We start from the raw sequence: 20046 nt of genomic DNA on the forward strand, positions 1-20046 counted from the left end.
ATAAATAGCATTGGCTTTGAACTAACTAACTAACATTGGTTCTTTGATCAGTATTCGGGTTTGAACCTTGTGGCGGTATCGAAAGATGCCTGGCGATTCTAGAGCAAAGCATAATTAGGATTAAGGAAGGCGACCATATGTAGAGCCAGATAAACAGAGCAACACTCCCTTCTCTGCATTGTAGAATAGGTTGTTCAAGGTCACTCTCAGCAGGGATGACTGAAAAGTTGGAGGTGAACCCAAAGCTCTATGAGGACTCGTCCAGCGAACATCCTGATATTAACCAACTGTGGACAGTACTGGTCCTGCTCTTTATCCACATCATATTCTTACCTTGACTGATTGTCCCAAGCACCACACCCATAGGATGTCTGACCCTTCCCTCTTCCACTCCTCCATTACACCCGCCCTCATCCTCTTCTACTCTTCCATGCACCTGGGGCTCTACTCACCTCCCACCCCCAAAGCCACTATGCAAGCTGCTATTGTCCTGCTTCCCTCCCTAGTGCCGCAGAGCTCAGAAAGAAAAACTGCTCACCTCAAACACAACTGCACAAATCAGCTGTTGCTTTCTACCTATAAATGGACATGAAGCAGGTACCATGAGATTTTCCTGTACCTCTGACTTATTCCTGAAGGTAGGACATAATTACCCAAAGTTTCAATATAATGAGCATTCATAGCATGCAGATGTCTTATAGGTAGGTACCATTGAGGCGGCCCAACGCAGCACAAACACACCCTGATTCCATTCCCGACCAATGGGAAAGTAAAATTGCAGTTCCTGCCTAATTAATCCCACCCATCATGTTTCCTGTTCTTACAGTCCCCAAAACATTTTCCCCATTTTTTTCCTCTTAAACACATTCCGGAACACTTGAGCAACATTTATTCTGGAAATTCTCTGAAGACTTCATCTAAAAAGTGTAAGTGCTGTGCTCCTCCATCTTATAGGAGTCACCAGTGGAAAGGGATTGCTTGGTCTTGGGCATGTTGCTCGGGATTCCCGTTCTGGCTGTAGAATGAGAGGGGGACATGAGGCCAGACAGATGAGCGCCAGCTGCTGTGGGCGAGGGGATTTCATCCCCACTTGGGGTACAGAACATCCCTCCACCCCTGGGCCTCCACCACCAGGAGTGTCTGAGAATCTTTGCACCCTTTCCCTTGATTACTGTGCCCTCTTGTAATGTGCCACACTGGGCCAGCCAGAGCAGTCCACACCTTCAGTGTGGGTGTGTGGAGCTGACATATGCTACTCCATGAAAACTGCATGTTATTAGTATAAATCTACACCTCCAGGCAGGTTCAAATAATAGCAATCAAGCAATTAGGGCCAAATGTGCGTGCTACATCCAGATTTTCCGAGCAGGATAAAATTAACACTATAGCCATTTAGCATCTGCTTTTACCTTTTGGCCAAAATAACCCAGGGGATGTTTGCAAGTAAAGACTGGAGGCAGGGAGGAATCAGTCTGTTTTCTTGTTTATGATCACCATCCAGTGACCCACTGCAAAGTATGCGCACACACACCTGTATACAACAGGGTGAGAATACAGTTCAGCTCAGCTGGTGGGTTTCCTCTGCTGAAAATCCTAATGGCAGTCACTGTCTAGCCAAATACCCAAATATTGGTAACTTGAGTAAGTTAAGGGAACAGTTCAAGTTGTCTGGCTCCAGACCCACCTGTGAACAACAGTGAAGCTCCACACTTTTAATAATTTTTATCCTAAAATGATCCTGTCCTTTGTTTAATTGATCTGCACGGAGAGATTCTGCAGACTCAAATTATATGAGTGAACAAATTGAGATGGTGTGGAAGAAATAATTCAGGTGTTTAAAATGATTAAAGGAATGAATGAGGCAGAACCACAGAAGTTGTTCTACATGCAGAACCAGGAGGAAAGGGCCAGCAGTCATCATTATAAGCTTAAATAAGCTTTAATTAACATTAATAATTTAAATTAACAGTCAGAAGTATCCTTTCTGGGCTTACCAGAAATTGAAAGACTGTTTATTTATTTGTACATTTTTTTGATTATTGAGTGTTTGTCATTTATTTTTAGTCCTAAATCTTTTCTGTATTCCTTTTCCATTGCACTTCTTCATTGAAACCTAGGAGAAATGGGCAGTTTAGGCAAAGTGACTTAAATTGGACAAAAGGCATTTATTTAAGTGCAGGCCAATAGGAATCTTCAAATGAATTTCTCTCAATGGCACTCTCCCGACAATGCTACAGTTGGCTTTGGGATGTCTTTACAGCCGGAGATTGCAGTTCAGATTGTTTAGATGTCATAAATTGTCATTTCCATGTACTAGCTACTGCTTCTAGTGAGGACGGAGGATTTTGCCATGTTGTTCACCTGCGGCGAATTCTCTACTCCTGCCGCTTCTCAATGGGATTTCCCATTGAAGCATCCTATGCTGCTGTGAAACCCGCGGGCAGGAGCGTGCTGCCAGCAGATGAGAGAATCCCGCCCACAGCAAAGAGCCAGAGAATCCCGCCCCTGACCTGCACTGTAAATTTTATGATTCTATGACCGCCAATGGAAATACGAAAAAAAAAAGACAAGCATAAGAATCCTGACCAACAATTTATTTTTCCAGCTTTATTGCAGAGTAATTTGCATAAACAGCAAAGGACAGAATGGTCATTGGTTCATGCAGTGCGTTAGTAAATCTCATATGGATTATGCAGATAAAGGCATTTATATGAAGAAGTTGGGACTAGAATCTCAAATTGCCATTCCTTTTTTGTGAATCTAAATAACAAAACAGATGTTACAATAATAATTCTGTGTAAGTGTATTTTTTGTGATTGACTAGCCCTAATTTTTTAAACCTTACTTGCATTGACTTTGTTCTTAGCTGCTTCTATTGGCAAAATCCACAGCAATAGAGAGTATATGGGCTATGTGTGGTGACAAGTCTAATTTGTGTACTTGGCACATACAAATTAAAAGGGGTATCTGCACCATTTAGGTAAAGGCAAGCCTATTTAATTGGACTGCATATACCACAGACAAAAAAATCTTTGGAAAAATGTTCCCAACTTACGTTCAGAAATACACCTCTGTTTATTCCAAGTGGAATGTGGTATGCTGAATGTAAAGGCCCTGTTTCCATATAGTTTGGCATGTGGGATTTGTGAGTGGAACACCAAAACATACCCAGTCTATCACCCGCTCACTTTCCCATCATCACATCTGAAGCCTGCCAATGTCTCCTGGCCAAATGAATCCAAGGAGACATGTGCAAAGGATATTTAAAAGAGATATACTACTGGAAAAGGTGGGGAAGTGATTTACACTGGGCTACATTGTACATTCAGGAGTCGAAAAGACTACAAAAATCTCAACAGGACACAAGTCTCAGCTTTTTGCAGTTGATTTTCTTCACACGTGGGACCCGCTCATTTGCACTGTTTCTTATGAAAATCTCTTTATTGGCTGGAGACCCTCTCTCTCATACAAAGTCTGCTTTTCATTTGCACATTTTAGCACAAATTGCTCTCCTTTCAAAACCCAGGCCACAATCATCAATCTCCCAGATGACACCATAATAAAACTCAATCAGACGAGAAATGCATTTTAAAGAGTTGAAATAGTCTCCGCTGAATTTCCTTTATTAATCAGGTAATTTAATCTCACTATAGCTGGGTTGGGACACTAACCTTATTTTCACCCATTCACCTCAGAGGGATTTGCCTAATCGTGTAACCCAATCATTTACATGAAACTCCCCAGTCTTATATAATTAAGCACCAGGCCCATGCACATCCTCAGCTTTATTCAGTCACTCAGATGATGTTTAATAATACAAGACAAACCTGTTCTGTACCTTTTGTTTAAAGGTTCTCAATCCATTCCTTTGCCCTGAACTTCTGGCTCACAGATGAGTGCACACCCTCCAGAACCAAGTGATTGTTTCTTATGTGTACAACCCGGCTACTGTATGCAGGCTATTCCACTGGAGGGAGCATCACAGCTTTCTGCTGGGATTTCTTCCCTGAGTCAAGGGGTGGTGTAGCAAGTTGTAAAGAACCAAATGCTACCTTGGATAAAATGAGCTAATCTTGCACAGGCCAAGGCCCAAGCCACAATTTAGGTGTCAAACTGAATGGGCCCTTTACCCACGGATTCATCAGGGGTGCTTTTATCAACTGAATTTTCAGTTGCTGCTGAGCAGATCTGTCAACTAGATAAAATGATGACTATTGTTTGGAGGTTCCGACATTTTTATGTGCTTACCTTCCACAGGAAATTAAAGACCTTTAACTGGCTTGTACACTTACATTTTGGATTGTGAATCCCAGGGAGGAAGTGTACGTACAGTGCATTGCCCAGTAGTAGTGTGTTTTTGATACAGGAATTAGTATAATAATTTTAGTACACATTGCTAAATTGTTGTCTGACCGAGTTTTATACTGTTGGTTTAAAGGAGATTTTAGACAGCAGCTGAAGAGCTCGTACTCTCTTGTGACCAGAGGCACAGTCGGCTACATCTAGAACTGCTCATCCATACTCATATGCACAAGTGGTGCGCTCTTGGGAATGGGCAGGGAGAGATAAGTTATAGAGCAAAGTTCCCTCAGTCCCACCCTCAAGATGAGTTTCCCCGTTTGTGCCAATATGCAAAGTTTTACCAAGTTTTGTCCTAAAACTCAAAGTGAGATTATCAAATTTAGCACAAACTATGAGCTGCTTCAGATTGTGATATCTAAGCTTTAGTTGTCGAACATTAGATTCTAATTGTGCAAACTTTACAGCAATAACATTTTCTGTGCCAATTTAAAATATTTAATAGGATAAAATACTGTGTTTATTAAATGTATGAATAGGATAAGTCACCATCAGCAACATGCCCTTTTAATTTTTTTTGCAACATATCCTATTTATGGTAACCGACTGAAACTTTAACTGGACACTAGGCAATTTGGTTGTGTGAGTGGGTGAGGGGGTGTGGTTTGTGGAGGGAGTGCATCAAATCCTATTCACTCACTTTAAGTTGCCATCTTTCGGCAGGCACATTTGCCAGCAGTTAACAAAAGAATACGAGACTGCATCAACAACACAGTCTGTGGTTGGATACAGTGGGTGTGGAAACCAATGGTGCTGCTAGAAGTCAGCTAGTTATTCAGTGGCAATAATGGTGAAGGAAGAATAGGGCCATAACAAGAGGCAAACATGCCAGATCCCTAAAGAAAAAAGAATAGGGACGGAAAAATAAGTGTGTTGTTTCCTGCTAATTCTGCACATTAGCTTTAGTTGGTCAGCAAAAAGGAAAGCAGACCTACAAGAACAAAACTCCTTCTTATGAAGAACGTCCCTGGTACTTCTTAGAAGGCAACAAGGTACAATAATGCTACTTTAACCTTTGTAATGTATGTATGTGCTCCATCGGTAATGGATTTGGACAGTTAAATAAACACAATATATAAAGGCAAGTTGCCTTTGAGCCGAGCTGCAATTCTAAACAGAATGGAGTTGCATTTCACTAAGTCTCCCCTTTGTGTCTGGGTCATTAGACTGTGGTGATCTTCTTGTCCTTGGTGGCTTGTTTTATAGCTGCCTGCTCACAGATGATCTCTTTGAGCCGCTGCAGGCGCATGTTCTGTGTGGTCTGATCTCCAACTCCAGTTTGACTGCGGTGGAGGAGGCTTAAGGCATTGATGTACTCCAGCTCTGTGTACTTTACTCCTTGGTCCACCACTAGGTTCAGCAGCTCATCAGGGTTGTTGTACAGCGTCTCGTAGTACTGCCTGTGTACATAAAAGACACGTAGGAAACCAGAATTGAAGGCAAACCAGGTACACTGCAGTTACGTCATATGAAATATGTTAAAGGTTCCAGTAAACAGGACAAGTACACACAGAGAAGGCAATTGGGCTCATCTTACCTTAAATAACACCAAACAACCTCCAGCTTCCCCATTGTGGAGTGTTTTGGTCTCCAATGCCCTATCCAGAAATTAATTCTAACTATTTATCACTCTTTTATGTGAGAGACTTCTTGACATCAGCCCTAAATTTGCCTGACACTAGATTTGGTTGATTTTCTTAATTTGAAATCAGTTTTTTTTTTCTGTAACATTTACAAATGTGGATCATTCTTTGAGCCATTTGGTCCAAATATGAAGAATCCAAGATATTAAGTTTATCCTAAATGATTTTACTGATATAACCAGCCTTGTGGTATTTCAATGTCATGTTTTAGCATAGACTCAATGTATAAGTCAACACCTCTTTTCAGCCATGACATGCTAAGACCCTCATTGGTCGTCAGCCACAATTTTTCATCACTTAAATGCAAGTTTTACTTACCAGTACCGTATAACCTGCTCAAAGGATCAGGTAGATGATGTAAGCTATATTGTGAAGATGTGTGGGAGTAACCAACGTGCCTGCTCTTTGCATCAGATGGCGATGACATTTCCAAAAGACGACCAATTTTTAAAATTCGGTATATAAGTTGACGTCTGTTTTTGGAGGGATTTTTTGATGCTTCACAGGTCGAGTTATAAGTCAATATCTACGATATGCAGAGCAGGCAGGAAAGTGGAGTTAAGGCCACAATCAGATTCGCCATGACTGACTGAATGGCCTAACAGGCTCAATGGGTCGAATAGCCTACTCCCGCTCCGATTTCTTATGATCTAATGTGTAAACTGGCTACTAAATTTGTCTGCCGAACAATAATGACTACATTTCAAAATAATTAATTCGATGTGAAACAAAAGCGAGCTGGGCCAGTTCTAGACTCATGTAGAAGGTAAGTGGCTTTACTGGGCTGGTTTTGATAGCCTGGGGGAGTGGGGCGGGAATTTCACAAGGCATTTCTCCTTTGTTGGGCTTTTCTTTTTTTTTACCCCTTCCAGGAGCTTAAATGGTGGCAGAAGAATGGATTAGATGAGTCTTGTTCCCATGTTCTGGCCATAATAAGTGTGGGCTATGTCTGATGGGTGAGCTGGTCATTTCCGACCTGTCATCTTCGTACGTGACATGTCAAAACACTTTTCGAAGTTTCTGAGAGATTTTGTAAAGTGCTTTATAAATGCAAGTCTTCCGCTTCCAGAGGAAATGGAGTGAAAATGCCAAATAGATTAGTGCAGTTAGTTTGCAAAGCTTTTTTCTGATACCATAAGAATGCTGGTTTACTTAGTGATTCGGGACACTGTCTACAAATAAAACCTGCTGTAACTTGGAGCCATCATTTACCATAAACTGCATATCTGATTGAAAATAAGGCTGTTCAGATAATTACAACAGAGCACAAAGTCTAAATAGGAAATCTTACGGGAGAAAGACCAATTATATTCACTCTTTCATAATTCATCATGTGATATGATCACTGGAATCATCCATCAAATTTTGAACAGATTTTTTCTTCTGCTTGTACAAGCCAGAATGACCTGTCATAAATATTTATGAATAACCTCAAAGAAAAGAATGAAAAATTAACAGAAATCTGTGTTGAGTTGAAACTCATTTATGCAAAGTGTTCATGACCATGGGCAATACAGATTTCAAAGTTAGCCACAACTTTGTGGAGAAAATCCCTGCTTCAGCAACAGAAAGTGAGTGTAGAGGGAGCAAAAATTAACCATTTCACATCTGACATTTTTATAAGTAATTGTTAACATGCATTAAAAATCACCCAGTTAGCTGGCAATTGATTCATGTGGTGCGTTACCCATGGTTATCCAACAGTTTCAAGGTCCTGAATCTAATTTTCAAAACATGCTGTGGTCTCACCCCATCTTTTCTGAGTAATCATCTTTAGCTGCATGAGCCTGTCTTGCAATTGGGATCAATACCCTATAATCTTTGGGCTCCTGGTGCTCTGCATTAGTGCTAGTCTCTTGAAAAGCCTCCATTGAATCACAGAATTATTACAGTCCAGAGGCAGCCCCTCGTGCCTGCACCAGTTCTCCAAATGAACAAATCACCTTTTGCCATTCCCCTGCCTTCTCCCCGTAACCCTGCACATTCTCCCTTTTCGGGTAACAGTCCCCCCTCTGAATGCTTTTGATAACCCGGTCTTCATCACATTCTCAGGCAGTGCGTTCCAGACCTTAACCACTCACTGTGTGAAAAAGCTTTTCCCATGTCATTTTTGCAATGAAGAAAGAATCTAACCATAGAAAATAGGAGCAGCATTAGGCAAATTGGTCCGTCGCGTCTGCTCCACCATTCATTATGATCATGGCTCAATAACCTGTTCTCACCTTTCCCCCTCCCCCATTTCTTTTGATCCCTTTCGCCCCAAAAGCTACATCTAACGCCTCTTGAAAACATACAATGTTTTGGCCTCAACTGCTTTCTGTGGTAGAGAATTCCACAGGCTCACTGGGTGAAGAAATTTCTCTTCATCTCAATGTCTACCCCATATCCTCAGACTGTGACCGGTTCTGGACTCTCCCACCATCGGGAACCTCCTTCCTGCATCTACCTTGTCCAGCCCTGTTAGAATTTTATAGGTTTTTATAAGATTCCCCCTCATTCTTCTGAACTCCAGCAACTATAATCCTAACCGACTCAATTTCTCCTCGTATCTCAGTCCCTCATCCCAGGAATGAATCTGGTAAACCTTTGCTGCAGTCCCGCCAGGAGAGCAGGAGCGGGGCCTCTGCTGGGAGTGAAGTTGGCCTGAGAGAGAAAGGTGAGAAGCCACTGCACTTTCATCCAGTTACCCAGGTTTATGAATTCAGTGTCCCGGACCTTTCGCCTAGCCATGTACTAATACCATGTCCCATTTCTTGCAGTAAAATCACCCGAGGAGCCTGACTCGTCAGATCCATGTCGGGAGATGCCTGAAGTATAGCTTAGTCTTTGAGTATCATGGCTGAGGGCTTCAACTGCATAGTACAGACATTGGTGTGCATTCACGTGTTGCAGCACCAGAGGACAGTGGGGCTTCTGGATCTCACTCCAGCTGCCATTCTATGTCAGCCTCTCAGCCCAAAGATGTGCAGGTTAGGTGGATTGGCCATGCTAAATTGCCCCCGAGTGCCCAAAAGGTTAGGTAGGGTGACGGGGATAGGGTGGACGCTTGGGCTTAACTCAGATGCTGTTTCCAAGGGACGGTGCAGTTTCAGTGGGCCGAATGGCCCTTCTGGTTTGTAGGGATTCTATGATTCTATCCCATGGAGTGACCCCAGGAGCCCATGAGCACCTTGAGGGAAGAGGATCCGCTAATGCACAGCCTGGGCCTTCCACCCAGGATATCCTGTGAGTGCCCGGTCAATTTGGCCACCCCCACCCCCCTTCCAGAGACTGGCGCACCTCAGCCACAGCAGACAGACCTGCACCACCCAAAAGTAGGTTGGGCGCTCTAGGTCCCAATCCCGGTCCTGCCCCCATCCCCTCCCCCCTCAAAGGAAACCTGCCAAGGGCATGCTGGCATCAGGGCATGGAAGACAGCAGGCCGCCTCCACCCAACATCCTGGGGACACACCTAGACATAGTGAGAGGCTTGATGAGCCATCAATTGCACGAGAGATGAGTTACTATACAAAAGTTAGGCTTTAATAAGCTAGAACTTTTAAATGTAAATGTAGGGGGGGTTAAAATGTTTGTATTTTGAAAAATTCAATAAAAATTATTTAAAAAAAAAAAAAAAAAAAAAAAAAAATAAGCTAGAACTTAGCCCTGCGGTTGTCTGCAATAAAATGGACGACCGCCTGGCGTTCCGACTATTTATACCTCGGTATGGAGGCGTGGTTAACTCAGCCTCTCGACCAATCGGAGAGCTGTCACATGACTGGTCTCAACCAATCGGTCGAGAGGCACATGACCGACCAGGGCCAATGGTAAGCCGGTGTTCTGCACCAATGGCAGACAGCTATAAAAATCATATTACCACAAGGCTTTGCAAGCCGAACAGCATGGGCACATGTGAAGTAAGGCATTATTAGCTCAGGAGCACTGTCAGCTAACGTTGAAATCGCACTACTAAATATTTTTGTTGCTCACCACTTTAACACCTCAGGGGCTGGTTTAGCTCACAAGGCTAAATCGCTGGCTTTTAAAGCAGACCAAACAGGCCAGCAGCACGGTTCGATTCCCGTACCAGCCTCCCCGGACAGGCGCCGGAATGTGGCGACTAGGGGCTTTTCACAGTAACTTCATTGAAGCCTACTCGTGACAATAAGCGATTTTCATTTCATTTTCATTCAAGCTTAAGTTTCTTCCTCATGGCACGGAGCCTCTCACCATCGGGACACAGTTGTTCTCACTGGGCCTCCATGCCCTCCAAATGATGAGGTCTTTTCAGTGCAACTGTTACACTGACAGTGATAGGATTCAGTCATGATGCAGGGAACCCTAAACCCTTGCCCCAGAATCCCCCTCTAGAGCATAAGGACAAACATAATGTAGCACTCAACCTCCTCAGACATGAGCCAGAGTGCTGGAATCTGGAAGACAGGGGTCAGACATTAGAATTAACCGAAGAGACCATTCCTCACTGGGAATCATCAGCACCCTCATGCGTTGACTGGTCAGCAGGCACTCTTGGGACTCCCTATCCCCAGCTCCCTGAAGAGTGAGTGGTTGCCCCCTCCAGTCTCCGGGGGCTAGACTGCAGGGCTCCACTGGTCCTGTCAAGGCAGTGGAAATGTATCTTTAGAAGTCCGATGCGCCGTTTAATGATTTAGCGAGTCGCATTTTGTTTCTCGTTATATCGATTCTCTGCAGTGGTCTGTGGCCTCCGCACTGGTGTCATCAACCATAAACCGACGGGTTAACCCTATCCCGATGGAGCCATGCCTGTAACCTGTGATGTCCATCGAAAAGTCCAGGGATATGGCACTGGCGAAGAATGAAGCTATCCTGTACGTTTCCCGTAAAATGGGTACACACATGCATTACTCGCATCTCATGGTTGGAGACTAGCTGCACACCTAAGGAATGGAATCCCTTCCGGTTTATGAAACACACTTCCTAGTGCCTGGGACACATGGGTGCAGTCTATTGTCCCCTGCACCTGTAGCAGGCCCGCTATTTGCCTGAACCCTGTTGATCTCTTGTCTTGTCTGGGTCACTGTCTGGAGTCTGCACGTTCTCCCCGTGTCTGCTATGGGTTTCCTCCGGGTGCTCCGGTGTCATCCCACAGTCCAAAGACATACAGGTTAGGTGGATTGGCCATGATAAATTGCCCTTAGTGATCAAAAAGGTTAGGAGGGGTTATTGGGTTACTGGGATAGGATGCAAGTGAGGGCTTAAGTGGGTCAGTGAAGACTCGATGGCCCGAATGGCCTCTTTCCCTTCTGCACTGTATGTTATATGTTCCACGACTGTGAGCTCCACTGGCTCCATCTTGAAATTGATTGCTATCCAACGAAGGATCAGAAAGAGGTTGGTGTTGCAGCTACTGATCAGTAACATCCCCTAACCTATTGCCGTCCTGACCTGGAAGCAGCCAGGCCAGGAACATTCAATCGTACTCACAGCTCAGGTCCCCTCCCATCTCCAGAACAGGGCTGCCCTTTGCTTTTCCCCACACTCACTCATCTGACCATCAGTCCAGGTATCCCCTCTCTCAAACCTGAGACCACGAGGGAATCCTTCAGGAGGGAAATGCGTTTGGTTATCAAGACTGGCCCTGGACATCTGGATGTTGAGGTTCTCATTGGAATGGGGGCAGAGGAGAGGGGGGGGGGGGGGGAAGGGGTGCCCTGAAGAGCCTTACTTGCAGGCTTTGGGGACCCTGGAGGAATGTGACTTCCTTGCCACTTGTTCCCGAGCCACTAACTGACAGCCCTGCCACCTAAAGTTGAGGCGCAGCCTTGTATTTGTGTCCGCGGCTAACAGGGCCACTAGATCACACCCTCGCTCCTTGTAAAATAAATCACTTCATAATTCTCCACTGAACTTCATCTGCCACTTATCCACTATTTCCATTAACTTGTCAATGTTCTTTTGAAGTTTTAACTATCCTCCTCAAAGTTCACAATGCTTCCGAGTTTTGCATTATCTGCAAATTTTGAAATGACCAAGATCTAGGTCAATAATATAAATCAGGAAGTGTAAGAATTCCAACACTGACCCCTGGGGAATTTCACTACAAAGCTTCCTCCAGCCCATAAAAAAATCTATCAACCACTACACTGTTTTTTTGTCACTCATCCAATATTGCTACTGTCCTTTTTATTCTCTGAGCTATAACTTTACTCACATGTCAGTTGTGTGGCAATTTATCAAATGCAGGTTTGAAGTCAATGTACGCCACAACATCAACATTGCTCCCATCAACTGTCACATCTTCAATAAATTCTAGTAAGTCAGTTAAACAAGATTTTCCCTTAACAAATCTGTACTAGCTTTCCTTAATTAACCTGCATTTATCCACATGACCCATGTCCCAAATTATTGTTTCTAGCGGTTTCCCCACCTCCAAAGTTAAACTGACTAGCCTATAGGTGCTGGATTTATTTTTACACCATTCTTCAAACAAAGGTGTAACATTTTCAATTCTCCAGTCCTCTGGCACCACCCGAGTCTAAGAAAGACTGAAAAATTATGGGCAATGCCTCTGCAATTTCCACCCTCACTTCCCTCCATTTCCTTGGATGAATCTCATCTAGTCCAGGTGCCTCCTTAACTTTAATTATAGGCAACCTACCCAACACCTCCACCGTCTCAATTTCAACCCGTCTAGTGTATTAATTACCTTCTCTTTTACCATGGCCTGGGTGCATCTTCTTCCTTGCTAAAGGCAGGGCAAATATTTATTTAATATCTCAGCTGCACCCCCTGCCACCATGCATAAATTCCCTTTGCGGTATCTAATTGGCCCAACTGCTCCCTTTATAACTGTTTTACTATTGAAAGGCCCGCACTGCATCCCACAAATTAATGCAAAATATGCTAACATCACCAACTATAGTCAAGTGCAGACTGAATATGTATTTTCATTCCCTACATTAGCTCTCTTTAGGTCCTGGGTGAGACTGCCATTTAGTGCAAACTGGTTCTTAACTGGCAGCAGGTCAGTGATATGGGCATGTACTCATTAGGAACAGGACTGAAGAGCCAAAAGACTTTCTTGCATTTTAACATCTTAAATGCATGTTATTAAGAACCCTATTATCAGCTGAGGAGGTAATTTATCTTTCAGTCCCATCATTTTAAGGATAGGCTTTCACACCGATGTGTACCCCAAACTGCTTTGCAATGATGCAAGTAGGGGCAATATAACTGAGATCAGGATCTGACACCAAACACACAAGTTACACAAAATGCTAACCGTCTCGTCCCTTTGGAAACCGCGTCACACTGTTTTAGATGCAGTCTAAGTCCAATCTGGTGCGGAGGCAGAACATAAAAGTTTCTTGGCAGATCCACCGTGACTGGGAAATTTTAAAACCTCCTAAAGTATTGGTTTAACTTGAGAAATGAGATATTCCCTCCTAATATTGACTGCCGAGGGAGAGAAGCTCCATCTATACATGGAAGCAGAGCTTCACTGCCATTCTATCTTTCTATCTCATGGACAGTCAGATTGATACAGTGCGATGAGGATATGCCATTATACGTTGCAACCAGCAGATACTGGTCTCAGATCAACGATCATTCATCTTAGTGCTGTTTGCACACTCTTGTGTGCATAGTTGAGGATTAGAATTACAGGTTTTCATGGAATAAAATAACCAATCTTCACAAAGATCTTTCCGACGTTCCCGGTGGTGCTCCTTTCTCGTGGATGGAGAGGGTTTTGTCACTGGCGGGGTGGGGGAGGGGAGTACACCGGGGTTTATGGGAGGCAGTATCCTTGAAAGGGATGAAGATCAAGAGGGAGGAGGAGTTGGAGTCCAAGTTGGAGGGGGGATGGTGTTAGATTCTGCATAGGATGAATGCAACATCATGTGTGAGATTTTGGTTGATACTGTTGAAGGTAGTGCATGGGGTCCATTAGACCAAGTCCAGGATGAACAGGCTATTTGTGGGAGTGGAGGATGAGTGTGAGCATTGTGGGAGAGGCCCGACGACTAACCATCTATACATGTTCTGCTCTTGTCCAGCTCTTGTGGGGTACTGGGTCTTCTTCTTTGGCACCATGTCAGCGATCCTACAAATTGAACTGAAGCCTTGACCCCCCCCCCCCCCCCCCCCCCACCACCAAGGCCATATTCGCGGTGTATCGGACCTGATGGAGCTGCAAACTGGGGCGGGAGCTGATGTTCTAGCCTTCGCCTCACTGATTGCTCGAATACAGATGCTGAAGGCTTAGAAGTCGACCTCTCCATCCAGTACCTCAGTATGGCTGGGAGAATTCATGGAGTTTTTGTATCTCGAGAAAGTTAAGTACGCCGTAAGGGGTACAATTGAAGGGTTTTTCCGAAGATGGCAGTGTTGATTTTGAACTTTAAATGACGGGTCATCGTTAGTTATGGGGGGGGGGGGGGGGGGGGGGGGTGCTTAGGTAGGTGGGATTTCTGTTGGGCTTTTTTAACTTAAAAAAAGCAGAGGACTCAAGCTGAAGCAGCCTGTTAATCAGGATAGTGCGTTCCAAGTTTTGTATTTTGGAGAGGAGAAAACAGACTCGTAGGTGCCGAGTCAATCTTAGGAACAGGTTGTGCAGGAAGTCGGTTCGATTGGCTGTCCGGACACCTGCATGATGTTTTTTGAGAGAACTTGGCAGAAGTGGGCAGCATGGTGGTTAGCATAAATGCTTCACAGCTCCAGGGTCCCAGGTTCGATTCCCGGCTGGGTCACTGTCTGTGTGGAGTCTGCACATCCTCCCCCTGTGTGCGTGGGTTTCCTCCGGGTGCTCCGGTTTCCTCCCACAGTCCAAAGATGTGCAGGTTAGGTGGATTGGCCATGCTAAATTGCCCGTAGTGTCCTAATAAAAGTAAGGCTAAGGGGGGGTTGTTGGGTTACGGGTATAGGGTGGATACGTGGGTTTGAGTAGGGTGATCATGGCTCGGCACAACATTGAGGGCCGAAGGGCCTGTTCTGTGCTGTACTGTTCTATGTTCTAAGTGTTTAGACTGAACGTTCTCTCTCTATCTCTTGCTGAAAGAACTGCTTTATTGTTCTAAAACCACTGAATGCCGGCACATCTTTACTATAAACTTGAAATGCTCTGGAATCTACAAGGAAAGTAGATAACCTTGCCAGAGAGAACCATCTCAAGCCAGAAGGAAGAAGCACTGAAATTAATGCTTGAACTCCAGAAAGGCATTAACTGGAAGTTACTCTGGTGCACCAAAGATCCTTTATCCTTTTATTTTTGTTGATATCTTCATTACTGCTCAATCACCCTTTTCCCTCGATGTTGTTTGTCTGTAAGAAGTCTTCTGACAACACCAGGTTAAACTCCAACAGATTTGTTTGGAATCACTAGCTTTCGGTGTGCCCACCTCAGTCCAACTGTGGCATCTCCACGTCTTGTTTGTCTGTGTGTGTGTGCGCCTATGTGCATGCAGTGACTGGGGTGGTAGTTGGAAAGAGGGGGTGTTGGGAAAGGAGTTTTAGGTAGTCAGTTACCTTTTTGTCAGCTTAATTATAATCCTGTACATAATAAAAGGTTCCTTGTGTTAAAGTTACAAATTTGGTAACTGCAGTTTATTGGGCTCAGCCAAGGACCTCAGATATTTCAAAATAACATTTAATTTCACTCATGTTGCAAACCTGGGTCAAGTAGGGCTGGAATTGACCACACACTAGCCCAGGATGTCATGACACCAGACCACTATAAGAACTCATATTTTCCTCTTTTAATTGAAACATTGGATCTTTAACATCCCATCAGTTTAATTTTTCAATTTAATTTTTAATCTGAAGCACTCCTTCAGTTGCACTGAAGTGTTAATCTAGGCTGTGCTCTCTCAAGTCCTGGAACAGGGATGGACACACAGCCCTTTGACTTACAGATGAGAATTTACCCACCGTGTCAAGCTAAGTTCCTAAGGGCAAGGTGTGATTGAAACATATGTGAGGGGAGAGAAACAAAGTAGCTGTCACGTTCTGGTGCTTGGCTGGTAGGAATGATGCACAGTAGAATATCTCGTTCTTGACTAGTTAAAATATTTTATTATCATCAATGATAATATCCATTTGTCTTTTAGAGTTTCTGCATTTACTTCACTGTTGCTATAAATCAGCATTAAAACATTGTTTTTCTGCACATCTTGATCCTCACTAGATCCTCCTGGTCCTCACTGGAAATCATGCCGACGTAGAACGTATCTCCGAGGCATACTTCATCAATCATGTTGATTGATTTTGATTGTTCCACTTTTTACTGGTAAAGTATTGCTTAGCAAAATGATTTTTGCCTATATATTTGGAGCACATCTTTCCAAATGCTGGACATTGTCGTGGCAAATGTCGATTGCTGCATCGCTGGCATGAAATGGAGGATTTGGTCGGTCGCTTAAAATGACTGCACGTGCTGGGCCACATTTTATACTCGAGTGTGTCACTACACTAATGGCGCGGCTGCTTTTTCTATCTTCACCCAAAATGTTTGAGGTCCAAAGTGCTAATTTGCTGTGCAGCTAGCTCGCTGCTATGACAAATTTTGATAGCATCGTCAAGCTGAAGCTCATTTTCTCTTAATAGCCTCTTGCATACCTTGTCGTTAAAAATCACCTACACGATCTGATCATGGATCAGCGATGCTTGTAGGGTAGCAAAATTACACGACTACGCCTTCAATCGCAAATTGGTCAGAAATTATCAAACAATTTGCATGCCTTTTGGAGTGCAATGCTGATCAAACTGCTTTACAACTTCCTCAAAATTCTTACTACCCCCCCCCCCGGTTATCGAAAACAAATGCATTAAATATGTCTATCGCTTGTGGACCTCCTACAGCGAGCAGCAACGCTATGTGCTTCTCATCAAGCTGTGCCTGCAGACCAAGGGCTGCAACATAGTCTGAATTGCTGTTTGAATACACGCCAATTCTCATCTACATTACCAGTGACTCGAAGCTGGTGTGATGCTTTCAGACCTTCCATCCTGGACTTCTAAGTTTATCAGTAGGTTGAGTACTAGTTGCCAGTAGTTTACGAAGTTTGAAGATTTTTTCTTTTTTACCTTCTTCCGAATTATCTTATTTGTTCGGATCTTCAAAAAATCTCGTTTCCTTAGTAGATCTTGATTCCTGGTACCATGTTACGTTCTGGTGCTTGACCGGTAGAAATGGTGCACAGTAGAACGTCTAGCTCTTGACCAGTTAAAGTATTTTATTAGAAAATAAATGCATGGTAAAGATAACTATAAGAAATATATCACAAACAACTAATACTGAGAAATTATCCAAGAACTGCTGCAAATATGACTATCGACTACCATGATTAACTCCCAACTCCTTGAGGTACAGAGTCACATGGAAGATTTACACTGCCACCTGCTGGTTGGAGGTAGTTTACATCATTATATACATGATTGCTCATGCATATTATCACAGTAGCAATGCAATAAGATGCCTACATCTTCTTGCTTTTTGTCTATATACACGATACAAAAAATGGGAGCTGTGTTTTTTCAGTCGCTATCTGACTCTTCTCAATAGAGAAGTAAACAGCACAAACAGAAATCCAGTTTATAGCTGCAGGATGTTGCCTTCAGCAGAAACTGAACAAAACAGTTTGCTGCCCTGAAAAAAAAGTGGTATCCATAATTTTAACGCTGGACAGTAAAAGAGTGCATGGAAAGGAAAACTTTGCCTCGCTGTCGGGAAACAGCAGGGCAGTATGACTGATTGGATGGCTCTTTCAAAGAACCGGCAAAGATACAATGGCAGAATGGCCTCCTTCTGCTCTGAGAGATTCCATGATCAAAATGCAAATGACTAAGCTGCATGATTGTGCTGTTCATGCCCTGCGTATAATGGAAATTCATGTCTGGCTGACCAAGTGAGTTAATACTTAATGCGGATGTTATCTTTCTCCACATCATTAGGGGAACAACTTCAATTTAGTTATGACCAGAAGATGTGGCTTCATGGTCTTAAACTGCAAAATATAGATGGTCCTCAGGGGTTGCATGTAATACTTAGATCCATTAAATACTGTAATACGGGAAAACATTGTTTAGTGATGTTTTTCAATGTCAAACATTGAAAATCCAGCTTATTTGCATGTGGAACCAGTCGCCGTGAAATATGCTTAGAATTCAGGGCACAGAGACTGAAATGGAACATTCTGGCATTGCAAATAAATTAAAGCAAATTTACTGGGTACTTTCACAAATGCGTTCAGCTCAGATGAATAAAATATTTCAGGGCTAGTTTAAACCATATTCCTAAATGCAAATTTCACATTTATGCATCAACATAATGCATTGAAACCAAGAGCAGCAGCATGCTATCAAAATAAGCTGCTGTGATGAATAATTAAAATTGTCATTCTGTCTTCTATTTTATGTTGGTGAGGGGTGGAATGGGGGAGGCAAGAGGGGAAGAAAACTGAGATTTAATATTTTTTTTTGCAAAGTTGATACATCTGGCTGGTAATCAGAAGAAATAAAATTGTGTGGATAGAATCAATAAAAAGGAAAATGTGATTCTGTCATTCAGTTCCTTGTCAGCAGAATCTATCAGTTCCAGTGTCAATTATTTTCATTTTTCAAATTATCACTGCAGTCATGAAGACACCACAACACTTGCAATTATTTATGCGCAAATTAGACAACAACTTTAAGAGAGCACAGACAATGCTAGAAAGTTGCTAAGAGACATGCTCCTGTACAAACAGCGCAAAGTATCATCTCGCTTATACTTCTCCTAAAATGCATCAAATGCATTAGGAAAAGCGAAGGGTGAAGGGGTTTGCCTCCTCATCAATTTCTCCTGTTGCTCGGATGTGGCGACCCTGACAAACTACTGCTCCCGGACCTGGAATACCTGACCATGACCATGCCGCCCATACTACCTTCCACGGGGTTTCACTTCTGCCATCATCACGCGGTCTACATCCCACCCCAGGCGGAAGTGAAGAAGATGCTTGATGAAACTCCTATAAATAACAGTGAAACAGAATACCCGGAGGCCTTGGTCATCGTAGCCGGGGACTTCAACCATGCCAACCTCAAGAGTGTATGGCCAAAATTCCACCAACACATCTCCTGTCCTACCAGGTGCCAACATCTTGACCACAGCTACACAAACATCAAGGGCGTCTACCAATACATCCCGACAGCACCTCAGAAAATCGGACCAGAAGAAGGTGCTTCATCTCCTGGCATACAAGCAGAAACTTAATGGGAGAATCCGGTTAAGAAGGTCGTGTAATGCTGGTCTGAGGCAACAGAAGAGCTCGTATGCACGGGGAAGGACAGTGGTAGCAGAGTTGCTTCACAGCTCCAGGGGGCCCAGGTTCGATTCCTGTCTTGGGTCACCGACTGTGTGGAGTTTGCACTTTTTCCCACCCGTGTCTGCATGGGTTTCCTCGGGTGCTCCAGTTTCCTCCCACAGTCCAAAGATGTGCAGGTTAGGTGGATTGGCCATGCTAAATTGCCCTTAGTGTCTAAAAAGGTTTGGTGGGGTCACAGAGTTACAGGGATAGGGTAGAGGTGTGGGCTTAGGTAGGGTACTCTTTCCAAGGGCTGGTGCAAACTCGATGGGCCGAATGGCCTTCTTCTGCACTGTAAATTCTATGACTCTATGACGTGGCTGCTTGGAGTCAATGCACTGGACCATATTCAAGAAATCAGCGGCCAACCTAAACGAGTATGCCACCACCGTCATAGACTTCATCAACAACTGTGAAGAGGATTGTGTGCCAATGAAGGTAGTATGATCCCTAGCTGGAAACCATGATTTAATTGGAAGATTCACGCCGTACTTAAGGCCAGGTCTGAGGCATTCAAGACAGGTAACCCTGACCTACACAAGAAATCTAGGTATCTGGGATGCCAAGAGACAATACCAGACTAAGCTAGAGTCACAGACTAACAACATGGATTCTCGTCGGTTGTGGCAAGGCTTAAACAACATAATGGGCTACAAAGCAAAGCAGAGTAGAATATCCGGCAGCAGTGCACCCTTCCCCGATGAACTCAATGCATTCTATTCTCGTTTCAAGCAGGAAACCAA

The 20046-nt window shown here is 43.7% G+C and overlaps 1 protein-coding gene across 2 annotated transcripts in view; it reads right to left on the minus strand.

The window, feature by feature from the left end:
* Positions 1 to 2579: 2579 nt before the first annotated feature.
* exoc4 (exocyst complex component 4) overlaps positions 2580 to 20046 on the minus strand; it is a 574741-nt gene continuing 557274 nt past the window's right edge. For both annotated transcript variants that reach the window (XM_038811812.1, XM_038811811.1), the window contains one exon: positions 2580 to 5759. In XM_038811812.1, the coding sequence (XP_038667740.1) occupies positions 5522 to 5759 (238 nt within the window). In that variant the 3' untranslated portion in view covers positions 2580 to 5521. The remainder of the gene's footprint in view (positions 5760 to 20046) is intronic.

Source organism: Scyliorhinus canicula, chromosome 11 (genome assembly GCF_902713615.1).
Source record: "Scyliorhinus canicula chromosome 11, sScyCan1.1, whole genome shotgun sequence".
NCBI classification, from domain to species: domain Eukaryota; kingdom Metazoa; phylum Chordata; class Chondrichthyes; order Carcharhiniformes; family Scyliorhinidae; genus Scyliorhinus; species Scyliorhinus canicula.